The 23263-nt window shown below is 42.6% G+C and overlaps 2 protein-coding genes across 5 annotated transcripts in view; one reads left to right on the top strand and one right to left on the bottom strand.

The window, feature by feature from the left end:
* Positions 1–17877, top strand: part of C5H6orf201 (chromosome 5 C6orf201 homolog) — a 59737-nt gene extending 41860 nt beyond the window's left edge. The window contains exons 4-8 of one of the 3 annotated variants that reach the window (XR_002733471.3): positions 2387–2643; positions 8882–8979; positions 11929–13086; positions 17086–17296; positions 17420–17877. Coding sequence is in view for 2 of the 3 variants with exons in the window: in XM_023221124.1 (XP_023076892.1) it covers positions 8882–8979; positions 17086–17126 (139 nt within the window). In the remaining variant the exon portion in view is untranslated. Of the gene's footprint in view, positions 1–2386; positions 2644–8881; positions 8980–11928; positions 13087–17085; positions 17297–17419 lie in introns of those variants that run through there. The other 2 variants (XM_023221124.1, XM_023221122.2) reach the window with 2 other exon arrangements.
* On the bottom strand, positions 2673–22481 carry ECI2 (enoyl-CoA delta isomerase 2). 2 transcript variants are annotated; one of them, XM_023221119.1, is made up of 10 exons: positions 22402–22481; positions 20452–20604; positions 17703–17801; positions 17307–17495; positions 14828–14897; positions 13102–13204; positions 12219–12339; positions 6122–6211; positions 4307–4450; positions 2673–3009 (listed from the first exon to the last, which is right to left on the bottom strand). In XM_023221119.1, the coding sequence occupies exons 2-10, from the start codon at positions 20557–20559 to the stop codon at positions 2854–2856; spliced, it is 1080 nt and encodes a 359-aa protein (XP_023076887.1). In that variant the 5' UTR covers positions 20560–20604; positions 22402–22481; the 3' UTR covers positions 2673–2853. The 2 variants fall into 2 exon arrangements, with proteins under 2 accessions (XP_023076887.1, XP_023076886.1); XM_023221118.1 differs by having other exon boundaries at positions 20452–20614; positions 22402–22468.
* Positions 22482–23263: the final 782 nt, after the last annotated feature.

Below are 23263 nucleotides of genomic sequence, written 5' to 3'. Positions count from 1 at the left end.
TCTACACAGTAACAGTCTGATCTCTCTCTTCCCCACATTTCCCCGATTTCTTTTCACACAGTAATAGTCTGATCTTTCTTTTCCCCACAAATTCCTACTTTTTTTTTTTTAAAGACGGAATCTCACTCTGTCATCCAGGCTGGAATATAGTGGCACAATCTCAGCTCATAGCAACCTCCACCTCCCAGGTTCAAGCGATTCTTCTGCCTCAGCCTCCTGAGTAGCTGGGACTATAGGCGTGTGCCATCAAGCCTGGCTAATTTTTTATATTTTTAGTACAGACGGGGTTTCACCGTGTTGGCCAGGCTGGTCTCGGACTCCTGACCTCGTGATCCGCCCGCCTCGGCTTCCCAAAGTGCTTGGATTACAGGCGTGAGCCACTGCGCCCTGCCAATTCCTACCATTTTTAAGGTGACTTTCTTGATTGGGCATTCACTTGTTTGCTGGAGGTATTTGACTAGTTTCCAGAACTCATAAAGTTATTTTAGTCAGTCTGTATTTATTTGATGTTTCCATGGGAGTATGAGGGCTTAGAACTTCCTCTTTCATCATCTTGCTGATATCACTGTTAATTCATTTTTTCCTTGTATTTCCTTATCTCTGTTCTTCATATTAAATTCTATTGATATATCTTCAAGGTTCACTGACTCCTTCCTTTTTCATCTAGTTTGCATCTAGTGAGTCTCTTCAGTGAATTTTTATTTTTTACATTTTTAGTTCTAAATTTTGTTTGGTTCTCTTTTCAACATTTCTCTTTTGAAAATTCATATATTTTAAAATCATTTCTAGTGTATTTTTCTTGACCTCATGGGATGTAGTAATAAGAACTATAAGACTGTGTGTAACAATTCCAAAGTCCAGGTCATCTCAGGATTGACATGAGCAGATTGTCTATTTCACCCAAGTGTTCACATTTCCATGTTTGTTTCTATGTCACATAATTTTGTAAATATTATGTCATATGGATCCTGGATCTTCTTCTTAGGGCCTTAAATATTCTATTGTATGGATGGATTGTGGATCCATATGACATAATAGACAGAGAAGCAACTGCACAGGGATCCCAGGATCCACAAGGTTTAATATTTACTATATTGTGGCATTGGATGGAAGTTATGTTTTTGTGGATCATGTTACAATCATCTGGAAAATGCTGTTTTTGTTTTGGCAAGAAATCAAATCTGGTTAGATTGACTACAAGCTGTCTTGATCTTCTGTGGGTGGTGGTTAAAATCCCAGTACACTTCACAAAGCCTTTGCTATGCTGGTTTGAGTCTCACTTATGAATCAGACTTATATGGGTTCATACGCAGAATCAGAACTTCTTTCTCTCTGCTCTGGGATTCTCTTCTTGCTTTCACTCTTTAGCCCCCAGAGGGCCCTCTTCCTTTTCAAGGTGTTTTTGTTTTCCTCAGCTTCTATTCAGCTGGCCACTCCATGGTCATTGCAGCACTGCTCCACAATAGGGGTGTGCCTTTGAGGCAAAAGTATTAGGTTGGTGCAAAAGTAATTGCAGTTTTTGCCATTACTTCTAACGCCATGCTCAGGAGACAGATTCCAGCAATTGTGTTTATTTCTTGTAATCTGGGAAACGTACTTGTGCAGTCGCTTCTCTGTATTTTGACACCCTTCCACAATCCACCTGCTTTTGATTAATTTCAGCATGCTCAAGTAGTTCTTTTTCATATTTCATGTAGAGATTTTAGTTGTAATTTGTGGGAGGAATGGGCAGTAGTTGGCTTGTGCTGCTATTGGGGAATGAAAACTCTGCCTGGGTTTTTATCTTCATTTTGACATTCACTGGAAATTTGACTCTGGAGAAGCTAATCTCTATGCCTCAGGATGCCTACTTGAAAATGGGTAGCAGCAACAGACCTACCTCATTTTTAATTTTTGGCATTGTTTTTGGTGGATAAAATATGATAATAGGCATTAAGTACTAGTAACTGCTCGATCGAAACTAATGCTTATTTCTATTCTATTTTCGATAAAACTGAACATTTGGGATTATAGTTACTGGAATAAACAATTTAGAACTAAAAAGCTAAGAGATCTGGTGAGTTAGCTAACTTTGACCTTGAAGGAAAGGTCAAAAGGAAGACTAGGAAAAGCAAAATATCCCATCCTCTTCTGTAGCCCTTGGAATTACACCCTCAGTCCTTGTCAAGTGATAGCTACGAAATCAAGACAGGATGTTGCAAGGGAGCTTGCAGGTATGCCTTCCATAAACTACCACATTAAACAATGGGACTCTCTAACAAATAAGAAAACAATCACGGATGCAGAGCATTGCTTTCCAATGAAATGACCCAATTTTCCCTTCATGCCTCTTTATTAAATTGTCCAAAAAAAAAAAAAAAACCTAACTAAGATTCTTGTTTTCTAGTAATACTATTCCTTCCATTTTGCTCCCTTGCTAGATGGCTGAAAAAGAACATGCAACCCTCCGAAGACCTCAAGTCAGTGATCTGTAGGCTGTCCGCGTTTGGCCCAATTCAGTCAGTCACTGTTTGTGGACGTCAAAGTGCTATAGTGGCATTCAAAGACATGACTTCAGCCTGTAATGCTGTGAGTGCTTTTCAAAGTAGGACCCCAGGCACCATGTTCCAGTGTTCCTGGCAACAACGATTCATGTCAAAAGACGTAAGACTCTCTGCTACCAAAAACCTATATGAATTCTTAAGCTTGTTTTACAAAATTTTTTATTCATCAGGGCTGTAGTGAAATATCATCATTGTAACTGATATTTTAGTACTGCAAAAGGCACAATGAAGCTTATTTAGTTCAAGTACTAGAAATCAGAGGTAACAGCACCTCCTTCCTTGGACATGCTTTACTCCGCTGTAGTGGTCATCACAGTTTTGATTTTCTGGATAAAAAGTTCATCACCGCATTCATGCATTCATCTGACAGCCATCTTCCCTGAAGGACACTGCATTCTTCAGCATTAACAGCATGTAGTTTTTCTTTCTCTCTATTCCTGATTATCTCTTTTGAAATTCTCATGGCCTGGAAAAACAAAACCAACAATAAGGTTAAGAGTTGATCTAGGCTTGAGGTGGTGGCTCATGCCTATAACCCAGCACTTTGGGAGGCCGAGGCGGGCAGATCCGTTGAGGTCAGGAGTTCAAGGCCAGCCTGGCCAACATGGTGAAATCCCATCTCTACTAAAAATACAAAAATTAGCTGGTTGTGATGGTACATGGTTGTGATCCCAGCTACTCAGGAGGCTGAGTCAAGAGAATCGCTTGAATCCAGGAGGCGGAGGTTGCAGTGATCTGAGATTGCACCATTGCACTCCAGCCTGGGTGACAAGAGTGAGACTCTGTCTCAAAAAGAAAAAAAAAAAGTTAATCTAACAGGAGTGGGATTATTCTATGATTCTGGTTCTTGTTTCTCCCATTTTCATTTAATGAATCCTGTTAAATCTTTTTTTTTTTTTTTTTATGAGACACAGTCCCACTCTGTCGCCCAGGCTGGAGTGCAGTGGTGCGATCTTGGCTCACTGCAACCTCCACCTCGCTGGTTCAAGCAATTCTCCCTGCCTCAGCATCCAGAGCAGCTGGGATTATAGGCACCCACCACCATGCCTGGCTAATTTTTGTATTTTTTTTTTTTAATAGAGATGGGGTTTTGCCATGTTGGTCAGGCTGTTCTTGAACTCCCGACCTCAGGTGATGTGCCCTTCTCTGCCTACCAAAGTACTGAGACTACAGGCGTGAGCCACCGTTCTCGGCCCTCATGCTGTTAAATCTTAAGCTGCATGTGTAATATAAGACAGGGCTTCTCAAAATTCAGTGTGCATATAAATCACTTCAGTAGGCGTGGGGCAGACCTGTGATAACACATTTCCAAAAAGCCTTAGGTAGCTGCTCAAGCATCTGGTTCCAGGACTACATTTTGAATAGCAAGAATATAAAAGCAGTCACTCACTCGCTACCACATATAAAAACAAAAGTGCTACACAGTAAGGCTCTCCTAAAGTAGCTAAATCCACGCTTCTCACCTGGATTCCAAAGTAAAAGTGCTCAGCAAATACTGCCTAGCATCCTGCTCAAGTAATCCCCACAAAGAACTGCCCCTCCGTCCTCACACAGAAATGGAAAGTCTATTTGGTAAGTTTTGTAAAAATCAGTACTGTATTTCCAACACTACTACAGTTATTTTTTAATCCCAAATTTCGATGTGCTTAGAGGTAACTGAAGATGTGTCTTGTGTTTTTTATGACTTATTCTCTGAAGGCAAATACATTTTTCCCTTAGGAAATCATTTTCAAGGTTCTTAGAAGTAAAAGATAAATACTAACATTTGGGGGAAGCTTTGCAAATGCCTTCAGCCTGGTCCAGACTTCTTTCTGAAAAGTGCTATCAGGGAAAACTTCAGTAACAAGTCCTTGAGCACATGCTTCTCCTGCTGTCAACTTCTTTCCAAAAACAAGCATCTCTGTTGCCTGAAATGAAAAGCAAGAAGCAAGGTTAAGATACTAACTTAATAAAACAAGGCTTCCGTTAGAGAGATTTACTCATGGTCTTTTGAGGTTGCTGGTATTTCTCAGTAAGCGAGAAGCTGATGACCTCAATAGGCAATGGTTTGCAAAGTGTGTGCTGAGACAGGCTCCTGGGAAGGTCTGGAAGGGCTGCTGCTTCTGTGTGTGTCGTTGTTGGAGGGGCAAGATCGGGGGCCCAGGACAGAAATGATCTGAAGCAGATGCTTGATTCTATAACCCACAGCAACTGTGATTTTCCATTTTATATACTATAAACTATTACTTTAAAGAGGCAAAAAGGAAAGAAAAATCGCGATCATTCGGTCAACCTTTAGAAACTTTCAAAATGCCATTCTCTGGAAACTCTACCCAGTGATCTGGCTCTGAGAGCTTTCTTTACCTGCATTGGTAGTCAACTTAGTTCTATTTGACTGAAGGAAAGTAAAGACTTATAGTTAAGTTTCCGAAAAAACTGAAGACATTAAGTGGATATCCTCTCTACATTTGCAATTTCTTTTCCAGAAAAGGAATGCTCTTCTTTTTTTTTTGAGACAGGGTTTCACTCTGTTGCCCAGGCTGGAGTGCAGTGGCACGATCGTGGCTCAATGCAACCTCCACCTCCTGAGTTCAAATGATTCTCCTGCCTCAGCCTCTTGAGTAGCTGGGATGACAGGTGCCTGCCACCATGCCCAGCTAATTTTTGTATTTTTAGTAGAGACGGGGTTTCACTATGTTGGCCAGGCTGGTCTTGAACTCCTGATCTCAAGTGATCCACCAGCCTCTGCCTCCCAAAGTGCTAGGATTACAGGTGTGAGCCACTGCACCCAGCCAAGGAATGCTCTAATTAGTTAAATGCTCTAAGACTTGTAGAGTCAGTTCTGCCCCCTTCCCAAGTTCAATTCAGGGTATGTGATAGCCTAAGGAGAGTAAAAACATACAAGTTTTTAACAGAATCCTAATAGGCAATGAAAACAGGCTCAATTCCCACTGCCCCACTTTGCGATCTTGGCATATTTGCCAAGCCTTTTCCTATAACTGAGCTTCTAGTCTTGTCACAATCCCCTTTAAGTCATGCCACAGGGCACTGGCAACAAGGAAACACAGTGAAAGACCTGAGCAGCCACTGAGCCAGCCTGGGAGAGAATACACCTGTGTGGCAGGCTGAGGGAGGGGCTGCGGTGATTGGGAGTGGCTCTGGCAGCAGTGAGCCCCCAACACCTCCCATCTGTTGGTACTCACTATAACTCTGAAAATGAAGACATCATGTTTCTCCTTAGGAGACACTGGTCATCCATAAACGAACCGAGTGGCCTCCAAACTCGGGACCAAGGGAGGCTGGCACAGCCCTGGTCCTTCAAGGGACTAATGCCACACAGCTGCAAGGCTGAGGTGTTGTGCTGCTTGCAATGCAGCTAGCACTAAGCAGCCAGCTGAAAGAGGAGGATCCCAGTTCTGGGAGTTGCAGAGAGAATGTCTAATTTTTCTGCATAGCAGATACTTCCCATAGCCTGATTCCTCCACTGGTAAAACTCTTAGAGTTGAAGAGCAAACAATTAGCTTCTCTTTTGTCCGTATTAGCAAGGGAAAGAACGGAGAGACCCATAAAATTGTATTTTTAAACATTCCAAAAGTTACCTTGGCTGGGCTCATTATCTTCGGAAAAGTGTAAGAGGAGCATCCTTCCGGACTTTGGCCAAGGTGACTAAATGGTGTATGAAATGTTGCCTGCAGGGGCAGGAGAGAAAAGAAAACCATCTTTCCATGTGTGATTTTTTTTTTGACATAGAGTTTCGCTCTTCTGCCCAGGCTGCAGTGAAGTGGCGTGATCTCGGCTCACTGCAACTTCCGCCCCTCGGGTTCAAGCGATTCTCCTGCCTCAGCCTCCTGAGTAGGTAGGATTACAGGCATGTGCTGCCATGCCTGGCTCATTTTTGTATTTTCAGTAGAGACGGGGTTTTGCCATGTTGGCCAGGCTGGTTTCAAACTTCTGACCTCAGGTGATCCCCCTGCCTCGGCCTCCCAAAGTGCTAGGATTACAGGTGTCAGCCACCGCGCCTGGTTTCATGTGTTATTTTAAAAAATCACGATTTGCTTATAACTTCACAATACTTAACAATATTTATTTAAAAATTAAGATTATGTGGTTAATATGCACACACAATTCACCATTTAAAAGTGTATAGTTGGATGAGTTTTAACAAATACAGAGTTATGTAGCCACCACTGCTACTGAGATGTGGAACATTTCAGCCACCCCGAAAGGTTCCGGGGTCCTTCTGTAGTCAGTCCCTCCCTCCCACCCACAGGCGGCTGCTAATCTGTTTTCCGTCCCCACAATTCTGACTTTTACAGAATGTTGTGTAAGTGGAATCCTACATTCTGTAGCCTTTTGAGTCTGACTTCTGAGAGTCACCATGCTGTTGCATAAGTAGTTTGTTCCTTGCTATTTCTGAGTAGTATTCCTTTGTATGGAGGTACAATAATACGTTTATCATTCACCAGTTAATGCCATAGGTGGTGTTTCTAGTATTCAAATGGTTGTACCATTTCACATTGCCACCAGCAATGTGTGAAAGGCTACTAGAAGGCTGCCATGAAAAACAAGTTGAACACCTTAAATATACATAGTTGTGTGTTGCTTAACAATGGGGATATGTTCTGAGAAATGTCTAATTAGGCAATTTTGTCATTGTGCCAACATCATGGAGTATACTTACATATACTTGGACACTACAGCCTGCTGCACACCTAGCTATGTGGTACAGTCTACTGCTTCCAGGCTACCAACTTGGACAGCATGTTATTATACTTAATACTCTAGGCAGTTATAACAAATGGCATTTGTGTATCTAAATATAGCAAACATAGAAAAGGTAGGCCGGGTGTGGTGGCTCACCCCTGTAATCCCAGCACTTTGGGAGGCGGAGGTGGGCAAATCACCTGAGGTCAGGAGTTCGAGACCAGCCTGGCCAATATAGTGAAACCCCGTCTCTACTAAAAATACAAAAATTAGCCTGGTGTGGTGGTGTGCACCTTGAGTCCCAGCTACTCGGGAGGCTGAGACACAAGAATTGCTTGAACCCGGGAGGAGGAGGCTGCAGTGAGCCGAGATCATGCCACCGCACTCCAGCCTAGGTGACGGGGGGGGAAAAAGGTATAGTAAAATATGGTGTTACAATCTTAAGGCACCACCGTTTTACATGCAGTTTGTCATTGACTAAAATGTTATGCCACACCTGACTGTACAATTCTTATTTGTCAATTATACCTCAATGAAACTGAAAAAAAATTAAAAAATAAAAATGTTCGGATAATTTTAACAAAACAGTAGTTAGGAACACTTGTGTACAGGTCGCTGGGTGAAAACTGAGTGTTTGCAATTATCACAGGTAAATACCTAAATGGTGGAATGGCTGGGCTGTGTGGTAAATGGATATTTAGCTTAGAAGCTGCTAAACTGTTTTCTAGAGTGGTTGTACCATTTGACATTCCCACCAGCAGTGTATGAAAGTTCCAACTGCTCTACATCCTCACCAAACCTAGCTATCAAAAGTCTTCTTCATTTTGACCATGCTAGTAGGTGTGTAGTGAGGTCTCACTGTGGTTTTAATGTACACATCCCTAACCATTAATGGTATGAAGTCTTTTACCATGTACTTATTAGACATACGTATATTTTCTTTGGTGAAGCAACTGTTAAGATATTTGGTTCACTATTTTTTAAGTTAGGCTGTTTACTTTCTTATTATATAGTTGTAAGATACACATTCAGGTTGCAAGTCTTTTATTAGAGCATCAGGCAAATCTTTTCTCCTGCTCTGTGGCTTCAGGCAAATCTTTTCTCTTGGTCTGTGGCTTATCTTTTCATTTTCTCAATGGTTTCTCTCATATGGTTTTAATAGCCCTTTACATTTCATTTTGTCTAACCTATTCATTCCTCACCATTGCCCATTTTTATTTTAGCTTTATAGACAAACTTTAAAAAATACTGTAGAGAGATCAGCTTTTGTTACATGAGTTGAAAAACTGTTCCCTCAATCTGTCATTTGTCTTGATTTTGCCCCAGTGGTTTTTTTGATTGGCTTTAACTACTGGAATTAATTCAATATTGGTTATTCAGTATACAGTCATTTTTCGTTTTTTCCGTTTTTTTACATTTAAGAAACATTTTTGTGTTTCTTGATGAATTATGAAAGAATGTTAATTTAAAATTTATAATATGTAAAAGAATATTTAGATTTCATTTCCTATAACCAGACATGTGTTATTTTTAATGCATAATTGTTAGAAGATATAAATCTATAATGTATGCAGCATATAAATAAAAATAATCAAAAAATCAAAGTATTTAAAAGTTTCTGTTAATGTCATGTATCTTCTTTTTCTATCCAAAAGAAAACTTATTCAAAAAAATGTACCCAGAAGACACAGCCTAAGGAATATAAGCAGGAAACCGAGAAAACTGTCAACAACAGCTAAAGGGACACAAACAGGTACATGCAAAGTTGCCAATAAGCAGCATTTAAAATGCTTATTTTCAGAAAGAGCAGAAGATGGAGTTAAGGGTTTAGGCTCTGGCATCAGACTACTTAGTGACTTTGGGAAGGTTTCTTACCCTCTCTGTGCCACAGTTTTCTCATTTGTAAACTGGGAACCTTCTTTTTTTGAGATGGAGTCTCACTCTGTCGCCCAGCCTTGAGTGCAGTGGCACAATCTTGGCTCACCGCAACCTCTGTCTCCCGGGTTCAAGCGATTCTCCTGCTTCAGCCTCCCGAGTAGTTGGAATTACAGGCATGTGCCACGACACCCAGCTCATTTTTGTAGTTTTAGTAGAGATGGGACTTCACCATGTTGGCCAGGCTGGCCTCGAACTCCTGACCTCAAGTGATCCACCTGCCTTGGCCTCCCAAAGTGCTGAGATTACAGGCATGAGCCACCATGCCCAGCCTAGATTGTAAAAATTATTTTTGCCACACTGGAGGAGAATGTTTGTTTTTATAGACAGGGTCTCACTCTGTTGCCCAGCCTTGAGTGCAGCGATGTGATCTTAGTTCACTGCCACCTCTGCCTCCTGGGTTGAAGCAATTCTCTTGCCTCAGCCTCCCAAGTAGCTGGGACTACCACCACCACCAGGCGCCCACCACCATGCCTGGCTAATTTTTGTATTTTTAGTAGAGATGGGGTTTCACCACATTGGCCAGGCTGGTCTTGAACTCCCGACCTCAGGTGATCCACTTGCCTTGGCCTCCTAAAGTGCCGGGATTACAGGTGTGAGCCACTGCATCCAGCCAAGTCCTTCTTTCATAGGGCTGCTCTGTACATTACGTGAATATGTATGCATGTATGCGTATACTTATATACAATGCATGTTAACAGAGTGCCTAAACAGTGACCAAAGATTTCTTATCGTTATGATTTCTACCTTTTCCTTAACTCATACAGGAAATGTATCATTTGCTGACAGAGCTAATAGGCATTAGTAACGATTGCCCACAGTACAAAATAGATAAAATGTACTAATTAATATTTTGGTTATATGGGTTAAATATTAACCCATCATTTAATATATTTATTCTTGAAACCAATAATGATAAATCCTATAAAACGATTTTTTTCTACAGCCTTTTCCTTTAGCATATTTCCATTATTTTATTTATTTTTTACTTATATACCTTTTTGAGATGGAGTCTCGCTCTGTCACCCAGGTTGGAATGCTGTGGTACGATCTCGGCTCACTACAACCTCCACCTCCTGGGGTTCAAGCAATTCTCCTGCCTCAGTCTCCAATGTAGCTGGGATTACAGACACCCGCCACCAAGCCCGGCTAATTTTTATATTTTTAGTAGAGATGGTGTTTCACCATGTTGGCCAGGCTGGTCTTGAACTCCTGACCTCAGGTGATCTGCCCACCTTAATTTCCTTTATTTTAAATTGATGCTTGGTTTATTAGGTTGGGTAAACTTTTATCAGCAGATACTATTTGACAAATAAATTTTACTTTTGGCCAAATTTTTTAACATTTAATATATATATGCAATATACATTATAATATATAGAATAGATATGTTTTATATATATTATGTGTATATCTTCTCTGATTTCAACATTTATTATAATTTATATCATAAGACGGAAGTCATCAAAATTTTTAAAAGGATGATGTAGCCCAGGCTCGGTGATTCACACCTGTACTCCCAGCACTTCAGGAGGCCAAGGCACGCGAATCACTTGAGGTCAGGAGGCACGCGAATCACTTGAGGTCAGGAGTTTGAGACCAGCCTGGCCAACACAGTGAAACCCTGTTTCTACTAAAAATACAAAAAAATTAGCTGGGTGTGGTGGCGTGCACCTGTAATCCCAGCTACTCAGGAGGCTGAGTGGGAGAATCGCTTGAAGCCGGTAGGTGGTGGCTGCAGGGAGCCAAGATCATGCCGCTGCACTCCAGCTTGGGTGACAGAGTGAGACTTCCATCTCTTAAAAAAAAAAATGATGTATATTGAAAGTAATTTTGAATTCAGTGGGAGAATCAGAACGAGATTCAAATACAATATTTGCCCTCCAAATATTAAAGAAAGAGATCCCCAATTTTAGGTCAGGAACTATTGACCCAGTCCCTGTTAAAAGCAGGTCAATGACTAATCAGTCATCTAACACAAGACTGTGAACAAAGACACTGATTTCTGCCTTTTAACAGAAACCTCCACCTACAAGGGTTGGGCAGCCTGGCACCTAGAATCTCATTTGCTATTTTTGCGGGAAAATTATTCATAAGAATTAGGTCTGTCAATACATCCAATCTGGTTCAATGGAATTCAGCAAAAGAAAATGCAAAGAATATGGTCCTGTGTATCAGTGGGGAAAATACCTCTGAACAAAACTAGAAATTTCTTCAGTGGTAAAAACCATGTTTCCTAGAAGGCTGTAATCAGCACATTTTACCATCACATAAGCATAAGTCACTGGAACAATCTGATGCCCTAAAGGTGGTTATTAGGTGCTTGTAACAATAAAAATTGGAAACAGCCTAGGGTTCCAGCAGGCAGGGACTGGTTAAACAAGATAAGTTAATAACCCAAATGTTAGGACTGGTTATTTCTAGGTTGTAAGGAGTGATTTTTACCTTGTAGCTTTTCTTGGTACTTTTTCATATCTTTCAAAATTTTATTTTCCACTATGATATATATATATATATTACTACTATAGTAAAAATAAAAACTAAAATCTATATAATGCAATGGTGAACACAAGGCTGAATTGTGTTCTGGGCAAGGAACTTCTCAGAGCTTCAGTTTTCTTACCTGCAAAGAGAGTGAGAATAGATAATGCTCACAGTTCCTTCTCATTCTAAAATTCTAAATGCATTTACTCAGTAAAAAGGATTAAATAATCCCTTGTACAACCTGCAAAGATGCTGTTCCTCCCTCCCATAACAAATTTTCAAGTGTCTCCTGAATATTTCAGAGTAACATGAAAACTGAATACCTGTTGTAGAACTTGATTAGAATCTAGAACAATCCGAGTTGGAACAATGTTTACAACAAATTGCAAGTTAATAATGAAGGAAAAATAAAATCAGTCAAATTAGACTAATGCTTTGGGAAAAATCTAAATTCAGTTAATTCTACCACAAACAACATGCAACCTGCTTATGACTGGCAACACTGGAGGAGGATTCAAAGGCCCCCGTCTCATGCTGCTTGCCTGCCCTCTTGCTTTCTGGGAGCTGACTTACCCTATCAGATGCATACACGGCATCGAATAACCCAAGGAGGGTGACGGAGATGCCCACAGCTGGACCATTGACCATTGCAATCAGAGGCTTAGGAAAATCTATAAAACAGCCCACAAATTCCCTGCAGAAATGGAAACACAAAATCATGAAATGTGCCAAAGCAGCATGACTGAAGCATGGGCAAGACAGTCTGACTCTGAGATAAAGCCTTTTGTCAGCCTGGGTATTTCCACTGCCACCACGGGCAGTGCCTCCCTGTCCTGCCACTTCCCTGATCTTCCGCACCAGATTCATCCAGGACATCCATTTGAATGGCAGTGGATGGAAGACGAACCAGAGAGACCTACGGGTCAACCCTGGTTTGAATCTTGTATTTGGACAGCGAGTTCAGGGCTGTAAACCAGTCGCAGTCTTAGAGATGAGGTTGGATGACTGAGCACACGCTGCAATATCACAGCAAGTGGGAATGATAGATTTGGCCGGAAAAAAGAGGAAAGCCTTCATGACCTCCTCCTGTGTTTTATAAGACACCTCCAAGTCTCATGTTTTCAGCATTCATGGATATCGCCCATTCCTCTGGCTCGATGAGAATTTGCTACATTCCTCTACCTCAATGCAAGATAATTTTGTTTACAACTATAGCTCTTTTATGTTTTCCAGTCAAATCTCATGAGACCAGCAGGATGAACAAGTAACAGAGGTCAAAGAGAGAGAATGAATGCCCACCTATGGATGGAGGCAGTTTAGAGAAATATGCTTGTCCAAAGTCACAATTCACTGCACTGACACAGGGAAGTAGATATTTCACTTTTGCTCAACTAAATACCACTTTGATGACTAAGAACGGGCCCTCTGGGATCACAGGAAGGTCAGTTACTCTTACCTCAGTAAGATGGCACCATTTTTAGCTTTCTCCTCTACTCCACCAGGGGGAATATCAGTGAAGTTAGTCAGGTCGTTCCCACTACTGTAATAGTCACCATTTCCTATAAGTAAGAAAATCAACAGATCCCTCATTCATTCATCCTAAAATTCTTGAGTATCTACTGCATGCAAAACTCTATGGTTAGGCACGGGAAATACACTGGAGAACCAGCGATGGTTCCTGCCCTAACTTACAAACTAGTGAGTACACTGGACACTGATCTATAAAAACACACAGATAAATGTAGCTAATGCCACTGTTGAAACAGAGGAGAGGTGCATCATGAAATGAGGGTATGTACCAGGAGGGTTGGTCTAATCAGGGAGTTCAGGGAAGAACTTTCCCAAGGAAGGGACAACTGAATTGAGATCTGTGCAAAGGCTCTTCGGAGAGGTTATCCCCAGTGTAGACGAAATAAGAGCCACTGTAGCTGACTCAGAGAAAGCCAGGGGGAAGTTGGTGCAGGGTGAGGACTGGCAGAATAGACCTGGCGGTGCTTTGTAGATCCCATGAGGAAGTTTTTCCTTTATTCTAAGAGCCATTGAAAGTGTGCTTCTGAGTGTGTGTGTTTAATTAAAATATAATTTATATATGATAAAACAACCAGTTCTTAAATGTTCATTTAGTTGTTTTAATATTTTTAAATACCCACAAGATCACCATCCAAAACAAAATACGGAACATCTCCATCACCCCAGAAGTTTCCCGTAGGCTCCTTTCTAGCCATACCATCCCACCTGCTCCAAGGCAATCACTTTCTGACTTCAATTTCCATAGAGAAGAACTTCTGCCTACTGTAGAACTTTCTACAAAAGGACTCATACAAATACGTAAACTCCTGTCTTTATTTTGCCGAACTGCGTTTTAAAGATGCATCCATATTCTTGTATCATTTATTCTATTTTATTGCTGAGTACTCCATTGTACAAATAGTCAACAATTTGTTTATTTATCCATGCGTTTTTGAACATTTGAGTTGTTTCTGGTTTTGGCAGTTATAAATCAGGTTACGATGAGTGCGCCTGTAAAAGTCTTTTTGTGGACATTATGTGTCTTAATTTATGTTGGGTAATTGCAAAGAAGTGGATACCTGTGGGTTTTTAAAAATATTTTTTGTATATTTATAAATCAGAGTATGACAGTATTGGAAAAGAACTTAGAGTTTTAATTAATTATTTATTTTTTGAGACAGAGCCTCGTTCCGTTGCCCAGGCTGGAGTGCAGTACTCTGACCACCTCCTACTCTGCCCACACTAGATGAGCCTCAGCACCTCCTCTGAGTTCCCTGCTGGTTTGTACTTTCTACCCTGCTCCTCATTTGAACATGATAGTCCTCTGTTAATTCCAAAAGCTCAAGGACTATTTCTTCCTTGTTCCCTTTTGGAAAAAAAGTGGTTCGTGATCTCGGCTCACTGCAGCCTCCACCTTCCGGGTTCAAGTGATTCTCCTGCCTCAGCCTCCTGAGTAGCTGGGATTACAGGTGTGTGCCATCATGCTTGGCTAAGTTTTGTATTTTTAGCAGAGATGGGGTTTCACCATGTTAGTCGGGCTGGTCTCGAACTCCTGATCTCGTGAGCCATCCGCCTCGGCCTGCGGGTCTTAGAGCTTTTTAATTCAATTTCCTATCTATTAAGATGCCCCTCAAAATAGGAATTTAATTAGGATGTCTAAGAGAATCTCTTACCTGTTAAAACAGTGATGGCTGAGTCATCCTTGCTGGCGGCTTTAAGTGCATGCATAATTTCATGATACATCTGTGTAATGGGAAGACAGGGAAAAGAAAAGAACTCTGAACACAGGAATCATCAATCAATGGACTCACAAATGTCAGGCTGGAAGCCTGCTCTCAGCAAAGTGCCTAACATTTATTTTGGTTGTATTTTATAACCAAAAAAGGTGGACCGATACACCTGAAAGAATTTTCATTCCTTTTACAATTACTTGGTGCATATTATGTACCTGGTGCTATGGTAGTTGCTGCCGGCTATAAACCACTTTTTTTCCAAAAGGGAACAAGAAAGAAACAGTCCTTGAGCTTTTGGAATTAACAGAGGACTATCATGTTCAAATAAGGAGGGGGGTGGAAAGCCTGAAGCAGCAGGGAACTCAGAGGAGGTGCTGAGGCCTATCTAGCGTGGGCAGAGTGAGAGGTGGTCAGAGAAAACTTTCTACAAAGCAGTGTCTCTGTTGTGACCTCAAGGAAGCCCCTGGCAGTCTGGGAAGTGTCTGGCTGGAATTTTCAAGACACTGTAATGGTATTCAAGGAAGGGGCCTCAGAATTTTAAATCAGCAACATTTCTCAAAATCTTGGACACGCAGCTGTATAGCTTTTCATGCATTTAAAACAGGTGCAGTTTCAACCTTAGATGAGATTTCAGTGTGGGAAAGAATGAAGAGGGTGGATACTTATAGATACAAATACACTGCAAAAGAAACATGGACTTCATGTTTCATAAAACAGCTGACCCTCTGTATCCACGGGTTCCATATCCATGGATTCAACCAACCACAGATCAAAAATATCTGGAAAAGAATTCTGTGTCTACACTGAACATGTACAGACTTTTTCTCTTATTAGTCCCTAAACAATACAGTATAACAACTATTTTAATAGAGCATTTACATTGTATGCAGTATTATAAGTAATCTAGAGATGATTTAAAGTATATGAAAGTGTATATAGAGGTTATATGCAAATATTATGCCTTTTTATGGAGCACTACAGGTTCCGCGGATTTTGGTGTCCATAAGGAGGTCCCAGAACCAATCCCCATCAGATACCAAGGGATGACTGTACATGAATAAGCATCTAAGCATTTCTCCTGAGGGAAGTGATAAGGAACTCACTCCATCATTATTATAGTTATAACACAACACAGCAGGGCAACTGGTGAGACCAGGATTAGAAGATGGATTATCAGGGTTTCTTTTTTTTTTTTTTGAGATAGAATCTCACTGCGAGGCCCAGGCTAGAGTGCAATAGCGTGATCTCAGCTCAACCTCCACCTCCCCAGTTCAAGAGATTCTCCTGCCCCAGTCTCCCGAGTAGCTGGGACTACAGGCGCGCACCACCACGTCCAGCTAACTTTTTGTATTTTTAGTAGAGATGGGGTTTCACCATGTTGGCCAGGCTGGTCTTGAACTCTTGACCTCAAATGATCTGCCCACCTTGGCCTCCCAAAGTGCTGGGATTACAGGAGTGAGCCACCACGACTGGCTATCAGGGTTTCAATTTAGGTTTTGCTGCTTATTTGTTATGTGAACTTGAGCAAGTTACTTCTTAATCTAATTATCTTCTTATTAAGAAATGATACCAGTAGGCTTCTTGTGAGGATTAAAGAAACCTTTGTGTGGAGAGTACTGCCACTCATTAGACACTCTGTACAGAGCAGCTGTTATTACCATAGCTGTAGAGAAATGAGTCAGGGGAAAGTGGAAATAAAGTTTGAGCATTAAATGCCTTATGAGTTGAATGACATATATCCCACTTCAGGAAATTCTGAAGATGATTTGAAAGTGAGTATGCTCTTTCTGCCACAATGGAGGTTACTGACCCAACAGCTATAGTCCTCTCAAATTTTATTCCCAGTGGAGCACCAAGCATCCAATTAATTCCCTATAATCTTTTTCAAGGAGAAGGGGCTAAAGTGGTTATTTTATTATCAATCTAGTTCAATGAGAGATTCAAAGACTGAAGTTGCCGAGTGAAGCAGCTACTTTAAAGCTGAGTTGGGTAATGATTTAAGATAAAGTCCTTCTCTCCTTTCTCCCTATACTTGTAAAAAATGAAGCCCCCATGCAAGCAGAAAGACTTACTGTCACGTCTAAGTGACATGAAGGTACTTCTGGGAGCAGTCTACACCAATACAGATGGCTTCTATGTGAATTCTCTCACAGCAACATGTTTCATTTATATTAATTTATTTGTGCTTCCATCATTAGGAAAATCACGGTGCCTTTTGGGTATATCAGAACCTACCTGAAGTTCACAAACTCTAAACAATGAATACTCGACTCTGTTGTATGAAGTAGCCACAATTACCAACCAAATCAAACAAGACATACCATAAAATAGGAATGATGCTGAAACTCTACAGCTTTTGGTGAAACACACAGAAGAAGAAAAGAAAAGCAGGACAAACTCCAAGGACAGGTAGCATTACCTCCACGTTCAGGGCATTTTTCTTTGTGGGCCGGTTTAACATGATCTTTGTGATGCCATCTTCGGAGGTCACCATCAGAGTTTCATACCCAGTTGATTTCCTGTCTGTTCCAGGCTCCACCTGACTAGAGGATTCCAATGAAGAACTCAAACTGGACACCAAATCCACATAGTTTTGCCTGGCAGTTTCCTGAATGGAAGATGACAAACAGCCTCAGCCCATGGTCAATGAATAAGGACGTTGAGAAAGTTACTATACTAATAACTAGCACCTTGCAATGAAGAAAGAATAGAAGCACATCAAGATCTTGAAGGCTCCATTTATAATGGCTTAATGAGAAGCACCAATCTTCTTTAGAATTACAGCAAATAAAAGCAGAGTAACTAGTAAATTCACCTTGGGCAGGCTGCCAAGGGCATTCCATGCATCCCATTTGGCCTTGTTGATCAAGTCAAATACACCTGGTTTGGGCATGTTACAAGGTCCTTCAGTGGCCTGTGAAAAGGAGAGGGGCAATATAGTCAAGTGTCCATGTAAACTGGACCCCTAAATATTTAAGACCCATAAAATCCACAGGCGCATGAATGCCTCCCCCAAATCCTTTCACAGGGTATGTAAATTGATCTGAATTTTTCCCTCCAGTCTTTTTGGTGTTATTGCCAAAAATGCACAAACAACAGAATAAAGACTGGAAATAAATAACTGCCTGTCTATGAAAATAAAGGTTTTGGGGAAGTACTTTCTAAAAAAATCTAATGGTTCATTAGTTTTATATTGGTAATCATATTTTCCACAAACAACCAAAATATTCAAGCAAACAATCTTTAAAATGAACTAGCCAACAAATATTTGGAAACCCACAGCATATTCCAAAAGCCCATCTAAAGGTACAAAAAAACACCACGAATTCAGTGGTGGACTTTTGGTACCTGGGCAACGAAACTGTAGCTGAGGGGCTAGGGTGGGGCTGTCAGAGCCACTGGTTCTTAGGAAACTTAACTGAAAAACATGTAAGTAAAATGCAAAAAGGAATTAAATTTTATTTTTGAGGCTAGACGGAGTGGGTATTTTGAGATGAATAATTATATCCCATTCAGCTACTTTTCAGAAATGGCAATTTAAAATTCCACTTAAAATTTTAAAATTTTATAATACAGTTAGCTAAAAGAGGAAAGAAGAAAGAGTCTTTGGAAACAGGCCGGGAGGCTCACACCTGTAATCCCAACACTTTGGGAGGCTGAGGTGGGTGGATCACCTGAGGTCAGGAGTTCAAGACCAGCCTGACCAATATGGTGAAACCCCATCTCTACTAAAAATACAAAAATTAGCCAGGCATGGTGGCGAGTTCCTGTAATTCCAGCTACTCGGGAGGCTGAGGCAGGAGGATTGTTTGAACCTGGGAGGCGGAAGTTGCAGTGAGCTGAGATGGTGCCACTGCACTCCACCCTGGGTGACAGAGCAAAACTGTCTCAAAAAAAAAAAAAGAAAAAGGCAGTAAAGGAGGCTATGAATTTCTTTAGATAGAGATAGTGTCATCTGGCAAGAGTTAGCCAACCTAGAAGTTAGAGGGAACACAGCCCACAGGATAAGGGCTTGCCCTTGTCTCCTGACTGTCCTCAATGCTACCACCAATTGCAAGGCTGGAGGGCTCCCAAGACCACCCTCAGGTGCAATGATTTACTAGAAAGACACCTAGAACTCATGAAGTTGTTAAACGCACAGTTAATAGTTTATTAAGGGAAAGGATAGAGATGAGAATCATCCAAGGGAGGACACACACAGGAGGGAGTCTGGGATAGTAGCAAACATGGAATTTCCACTGTCCTTTCCCCATGGAGTCAGGACAGGGCACCTCTCCCCGAACTGATGTGACAGTACACAGGGAGTCCTGCCAACCAGAGACGCACAGCTCATCCAGTCTCAGTGTCCAGAGTTTTCAGTGGGGCTCCATCACCTGTGCCTGACTGTATAACCTGAAGCCCCCACCCTAAATCACATTGTTAAGACAATCCAGGCAAATAAAGACACTCCTATCAGGCTTTAGAGATTCACTTCCCAGAAGCTGAGGACAAAGCCACACCTCCTTTGGGACAAGGTTAAATTTTTTACTATACACACCCATATGAAAGAGAAGTTCATACCCATCATAGAACAGAAAAATAGATAACCCAGGAGCCCAGAGAGGCAGACATGTTGGGGAAGTCTTTGGCATTGAAACTTCAAAGCTTTAGTTTTTAAATTTTGTTATAAAAATTTCCAAACATACCAAAGTAGAATACGATAATGAATTCCCAATACCCATCATCCAGGTTCAACAATGATCAAATTGCCTTACTTGTTTCATCTCTCTCTCTTTTCTTTTTTTGACAGAGTCTCGCTCTGTCACTCAGGCTGGAGTGCAGTGGCGCAATCTTGGCTCACTGCAAACTGCACCTCACAGGTTCAAGCGATTCTCCTGCCTCAGCTTCCCAAGTAGCTGGGATTACAGGTGCATGCCACTACGTCCAGCTAATTTTTGTATTTTTAGTAGAGACGAGGTTTAACCATGTTGGCCAGGATGGTCTCAAACTCCTGACCTGAAGGGATCTGCCAGCCTCAGCCTCCCAAAGTGCTGGAATTAGAGAAGTGAGCCACCATGCCTGGCCTCATCTATCCTTTTCTTTCTTTTTTCGCTTAGAGAACTTCAACTATCCATTCTGTTTCACCCCTGTATCCTTTAGTATGCACTTCTTAAAAATATCAACATTTTCTTATATAACCTTGACACCATTAACAATGATTTCTAGGTATCTTCTAACACTCTGACCTTATTCAAAACTTCCCCAATTATCTTAAAAATACCGTTTTCAATTGATTTATTCTAATCAAGAGCTAAATAAGGTCTACAAATGTGAATATTACATCTCGTAAGTCTCTTTTACTCTGGCGTGACACTGAGGCACTTTGTGCCTTGATAATATTTCAAGGTCTAATATTTAAAAACTTGTGCGCATATACATATATATATGTGTGTATATATATACACTCTTAAGAGGGAGCAAGACAAACCCAAAATATTAAGGCTACATTTTAGTAAACACACAGTTTATCTACTTAAGGAGTCATTTGCCCAAAATTATTTAAATGTCAGACCGTAGGCATTTACCTGCTTATACAGTGCATAGAGTTTTAGCTTCACTTCATTTCCTGGATCTTTCTTCAGGAGTTTCACTTGATTCATTGCACTTTCAAAGTCCTTCTGACTGAGTCTCATTGCTGTTCTATTGAGGTGCAGCTGAACTACTGGGAAACTAATGACCTGCAGAGAACTACAATTAGGCAGATTGATTTCTATTTGTTCCCATCCCATACATACTAAAATGCCATGTTTGTCCATATTTTCTTTATACTTGCCTCAGCAAACTGGCTGCAAATAATTGGCTGTAAGGATTCCAAGATAGTAACTCAATACGGAAGCTAACAGTACTAACTTTAAATAAAAGGAAAAGTAAACAACCATCCAGGGAGGTATTTGTAAGCAATTTAAGATAAAAACAGCCAGAACAGGAATTACCATGTAAATTTTGCCAAAGGCAAGAAGTGAAGCGCACGCAAGACAGTGAACAGCAGGAGACCAAAAAGCTAAAGTGCACAGAATTTTGTAAAGTGTCCCAAAGTCCTGAAACAGCCTCTGCACTCACTGATAAGCCATAAACTATATCAGGTCAATTCTTGTCTCTTTGCTGGAAAACCGGTGTTCCAACATACACACAGGTGGAAGGACGGGAGAATGGATGTGAACATACAAGAAACATTCTAAAGGGCATAGGAACAGTTGCTGGCATTCCGGACAGAGCCACAGCCTTCTCAGCAGACGGGAGGGAATGACCTGCAGTGGAAGGGAGTCAGTGAAGGAGGCTCAGCAGACGTGCCCCTTTCTGTGGGGGTGTTTAACCAGCCAGCCAGGAACAGAGCAGAAACAGCAACCACTGCGGGGTGATCAGCAGGTTTTCAAGCACACATAGTGAGCGGGGGTGGGGTGGCAAACTTCAACGCACAGGACTCAGGCCACAGGCAAAAAATGGATGTTCATGACGATGATCCGGAATAGTAGAGTTAATGGCATCAAAGATGATTAAAATAATACAGGTTACAAAGCCCAAACCTCACACACAAACACAATTACGTAACTCGAAAATGGTACAATGAACTCTAGGTTCAAACTTTGGACTTTTAGTAACTGATTCAGTAAGATGAGCCTACAGTAAGTTTTACATTAAAATGATTTTCTGTAAAGGGAAAAACTGCATCTTATATGGCAAATTCCAAGTAGAAAACCAAAGAAAAATTTAAAATGTCCACAGAAAGCCGAAATGTACAAGTTTCCACAAAATGTGGAACAAATTTATTTATTTTTAAATAAAGCGTGAGTTTTTAAAAACAAATAGCAAAAACACGACCATTTAAGAAATACATAAAGTCGGGAAAATCACTAATAATTTTACCACTTCAAGGCCACCACCGTGTTTCGGTTTTGTTCCCTACACACAGATTCGCGCGGGGTTCCCGGGACCCCAGGGAGGTGGAACGTGCTTCCCAGCCGTTACTGCGTACCCGGCCATTTCACTTTATAGCATACGAGTTCTCCAAAGAGCAGAGTGTGAAGTCCACGTGAGTGGTAACGGCTGGCTTGCGTTTACCTCGCTTTGAGCAAGCAACGCTTTGCATCCCAGAGGCAGCCCGGCTGGGAAGTGCAGGCCCGGGTGCCCGGGGAACCACCGTGCCCTGCTGGGGCGGCTCACCCGCCCGGAGTCCGGCCCCAGGAGGAGGGGAGCGTGCGCGAACGCAGGCGGAGACCTCGGGGACAGCGGACAGAGAACCGTAGCCCTGACCTCCCGACGCGCCCATCCTGACCCCTCTGGGCCCATCGGTGCAGGAGGGCGCGCCAGTGAGGTGGTTATATCCTTTAGTACTGCCTCGCTGGAAAACCAGCAAAGAAAGTCCTGTTGCCACCTAGACAATAGGGAAGGAGGGTCTTCCAACGGCGACGGCCTTCGCCCGGACAGCGGTATCCTGCGGGCGACCTTGGGCCGGGAGGCCGGGGCTCCAAGCTTACCTCGGGCACCAACGCTGTGCAAGTCCCCAGGCCAAATACGCCATCGCTAGCCCGTGGGCGGCTCGGGGGCGGGGCCGGGGCTCGGGGGCGGGGCCGGGGCTCTAGGGAAGCGGAGGGTTGGGGGTGGGGCCAGGGCTTGGGTGCGGGGCGGGGCCGAGAGCTGAGCCCCAGACAGGAGCCGGGGGCATGGGCGGGGCCAGGGTTGGGGCGGGGCCAGGCTGAGAACTTGGCCAGGCTGAGAACGTAGCCAGGCCGCGTTAGGCGTCACTAGCCCGTGCGCGGCTCTGGGGCTGCGGGGGCTCGGGGGTGGGGCCGGGGGTCGGGGCGTGGGCGGGGCGGGGTCTCTAGGCGGTCAGGATTCGGGGCTGAGATGCGGGGGCGGGGCCAGAGCGAGGCCGGGTATCACCCGGGAGTGGAGGAAAGGAGCTGGGTGCGGGGACGGTGATCTGGGGAGGATCTGCGTGGCGCGTGGGGCGGGGCACAGATGCTCCCCGGCCTGGCTCCGAGGAACTGCGAGCTGGAGGCGCGGCGGTTCTCTGGAGCGGACCTCAGCAGTGCGAACCCTGCGGTTGCCGGAGCACTGAGCGCCCTGCCCGGGGTCCCGCGGAGCCTGGCAAGGAGGGGTCGCTGCATCCCGAGGGCCAGCCGTGAGCCGAGAGGTGGGGTAACAATTGAGGGCGTACGCTTAAGAGCAGCTAGGTCATGCACCCCCACATCGAAGGTTCGCAGACCTGGTAGGACACCAGGGGATCAGAAGTGAGTTTTGGGTACCCAACTTTTTAGTGTCAGCTAAGAGTTCGTGGATATTTTTGAGTTCTGCTGAGGCATATGCAAAGTATTTTCTTTGGGGAAGAATTCTTAA

The sequence above is a fragment of the Piliocolobus tephrosceles genome, chromosome 5 (genome assembly GCF_002776525.5).
Source record: "Piliocolobus tephrosceles isolate RC106 chromosome 5, ASM277652v3, whole genome shotgun sequence".
In the NCBI taxonomy this organism is placed as follows: Eukaryota; Metazoa; Chordata; class Mammalia; order Primates; family Cercopithecidae; genus Piliocolobus; species Piliocolobus tephrosceles.
Note: the sequence above shows the minus strand (reverse complement) of the source record. Positions and strands in the feature narration are given on the sequence as shown.

Bases quoted from the DNA above. Each gene is read 5' to 3' on its own strand.
- ECI2 (XM_023221118.1), bottom strand. From the start codon at position 22,445: ATGGCGTATTTGGCCTGGGGACTTGCACAGCGTTGGTGCCCGAG. The intron at 17,802-20,451 runs GTAAATGCCTAC...TCCTTTTCACAG, and splicing joins TCTATGCACTGTATAAGCAG to GCCACTGAAGGACCTTGTAA. The intron at 4,451-6,121 runs GTAACTTTTGGA...TTTTCATTTCAG, and splicing joins AGATAATGAGCCCAGCCAAG to GCAACAGAGATGCTTGTTTT.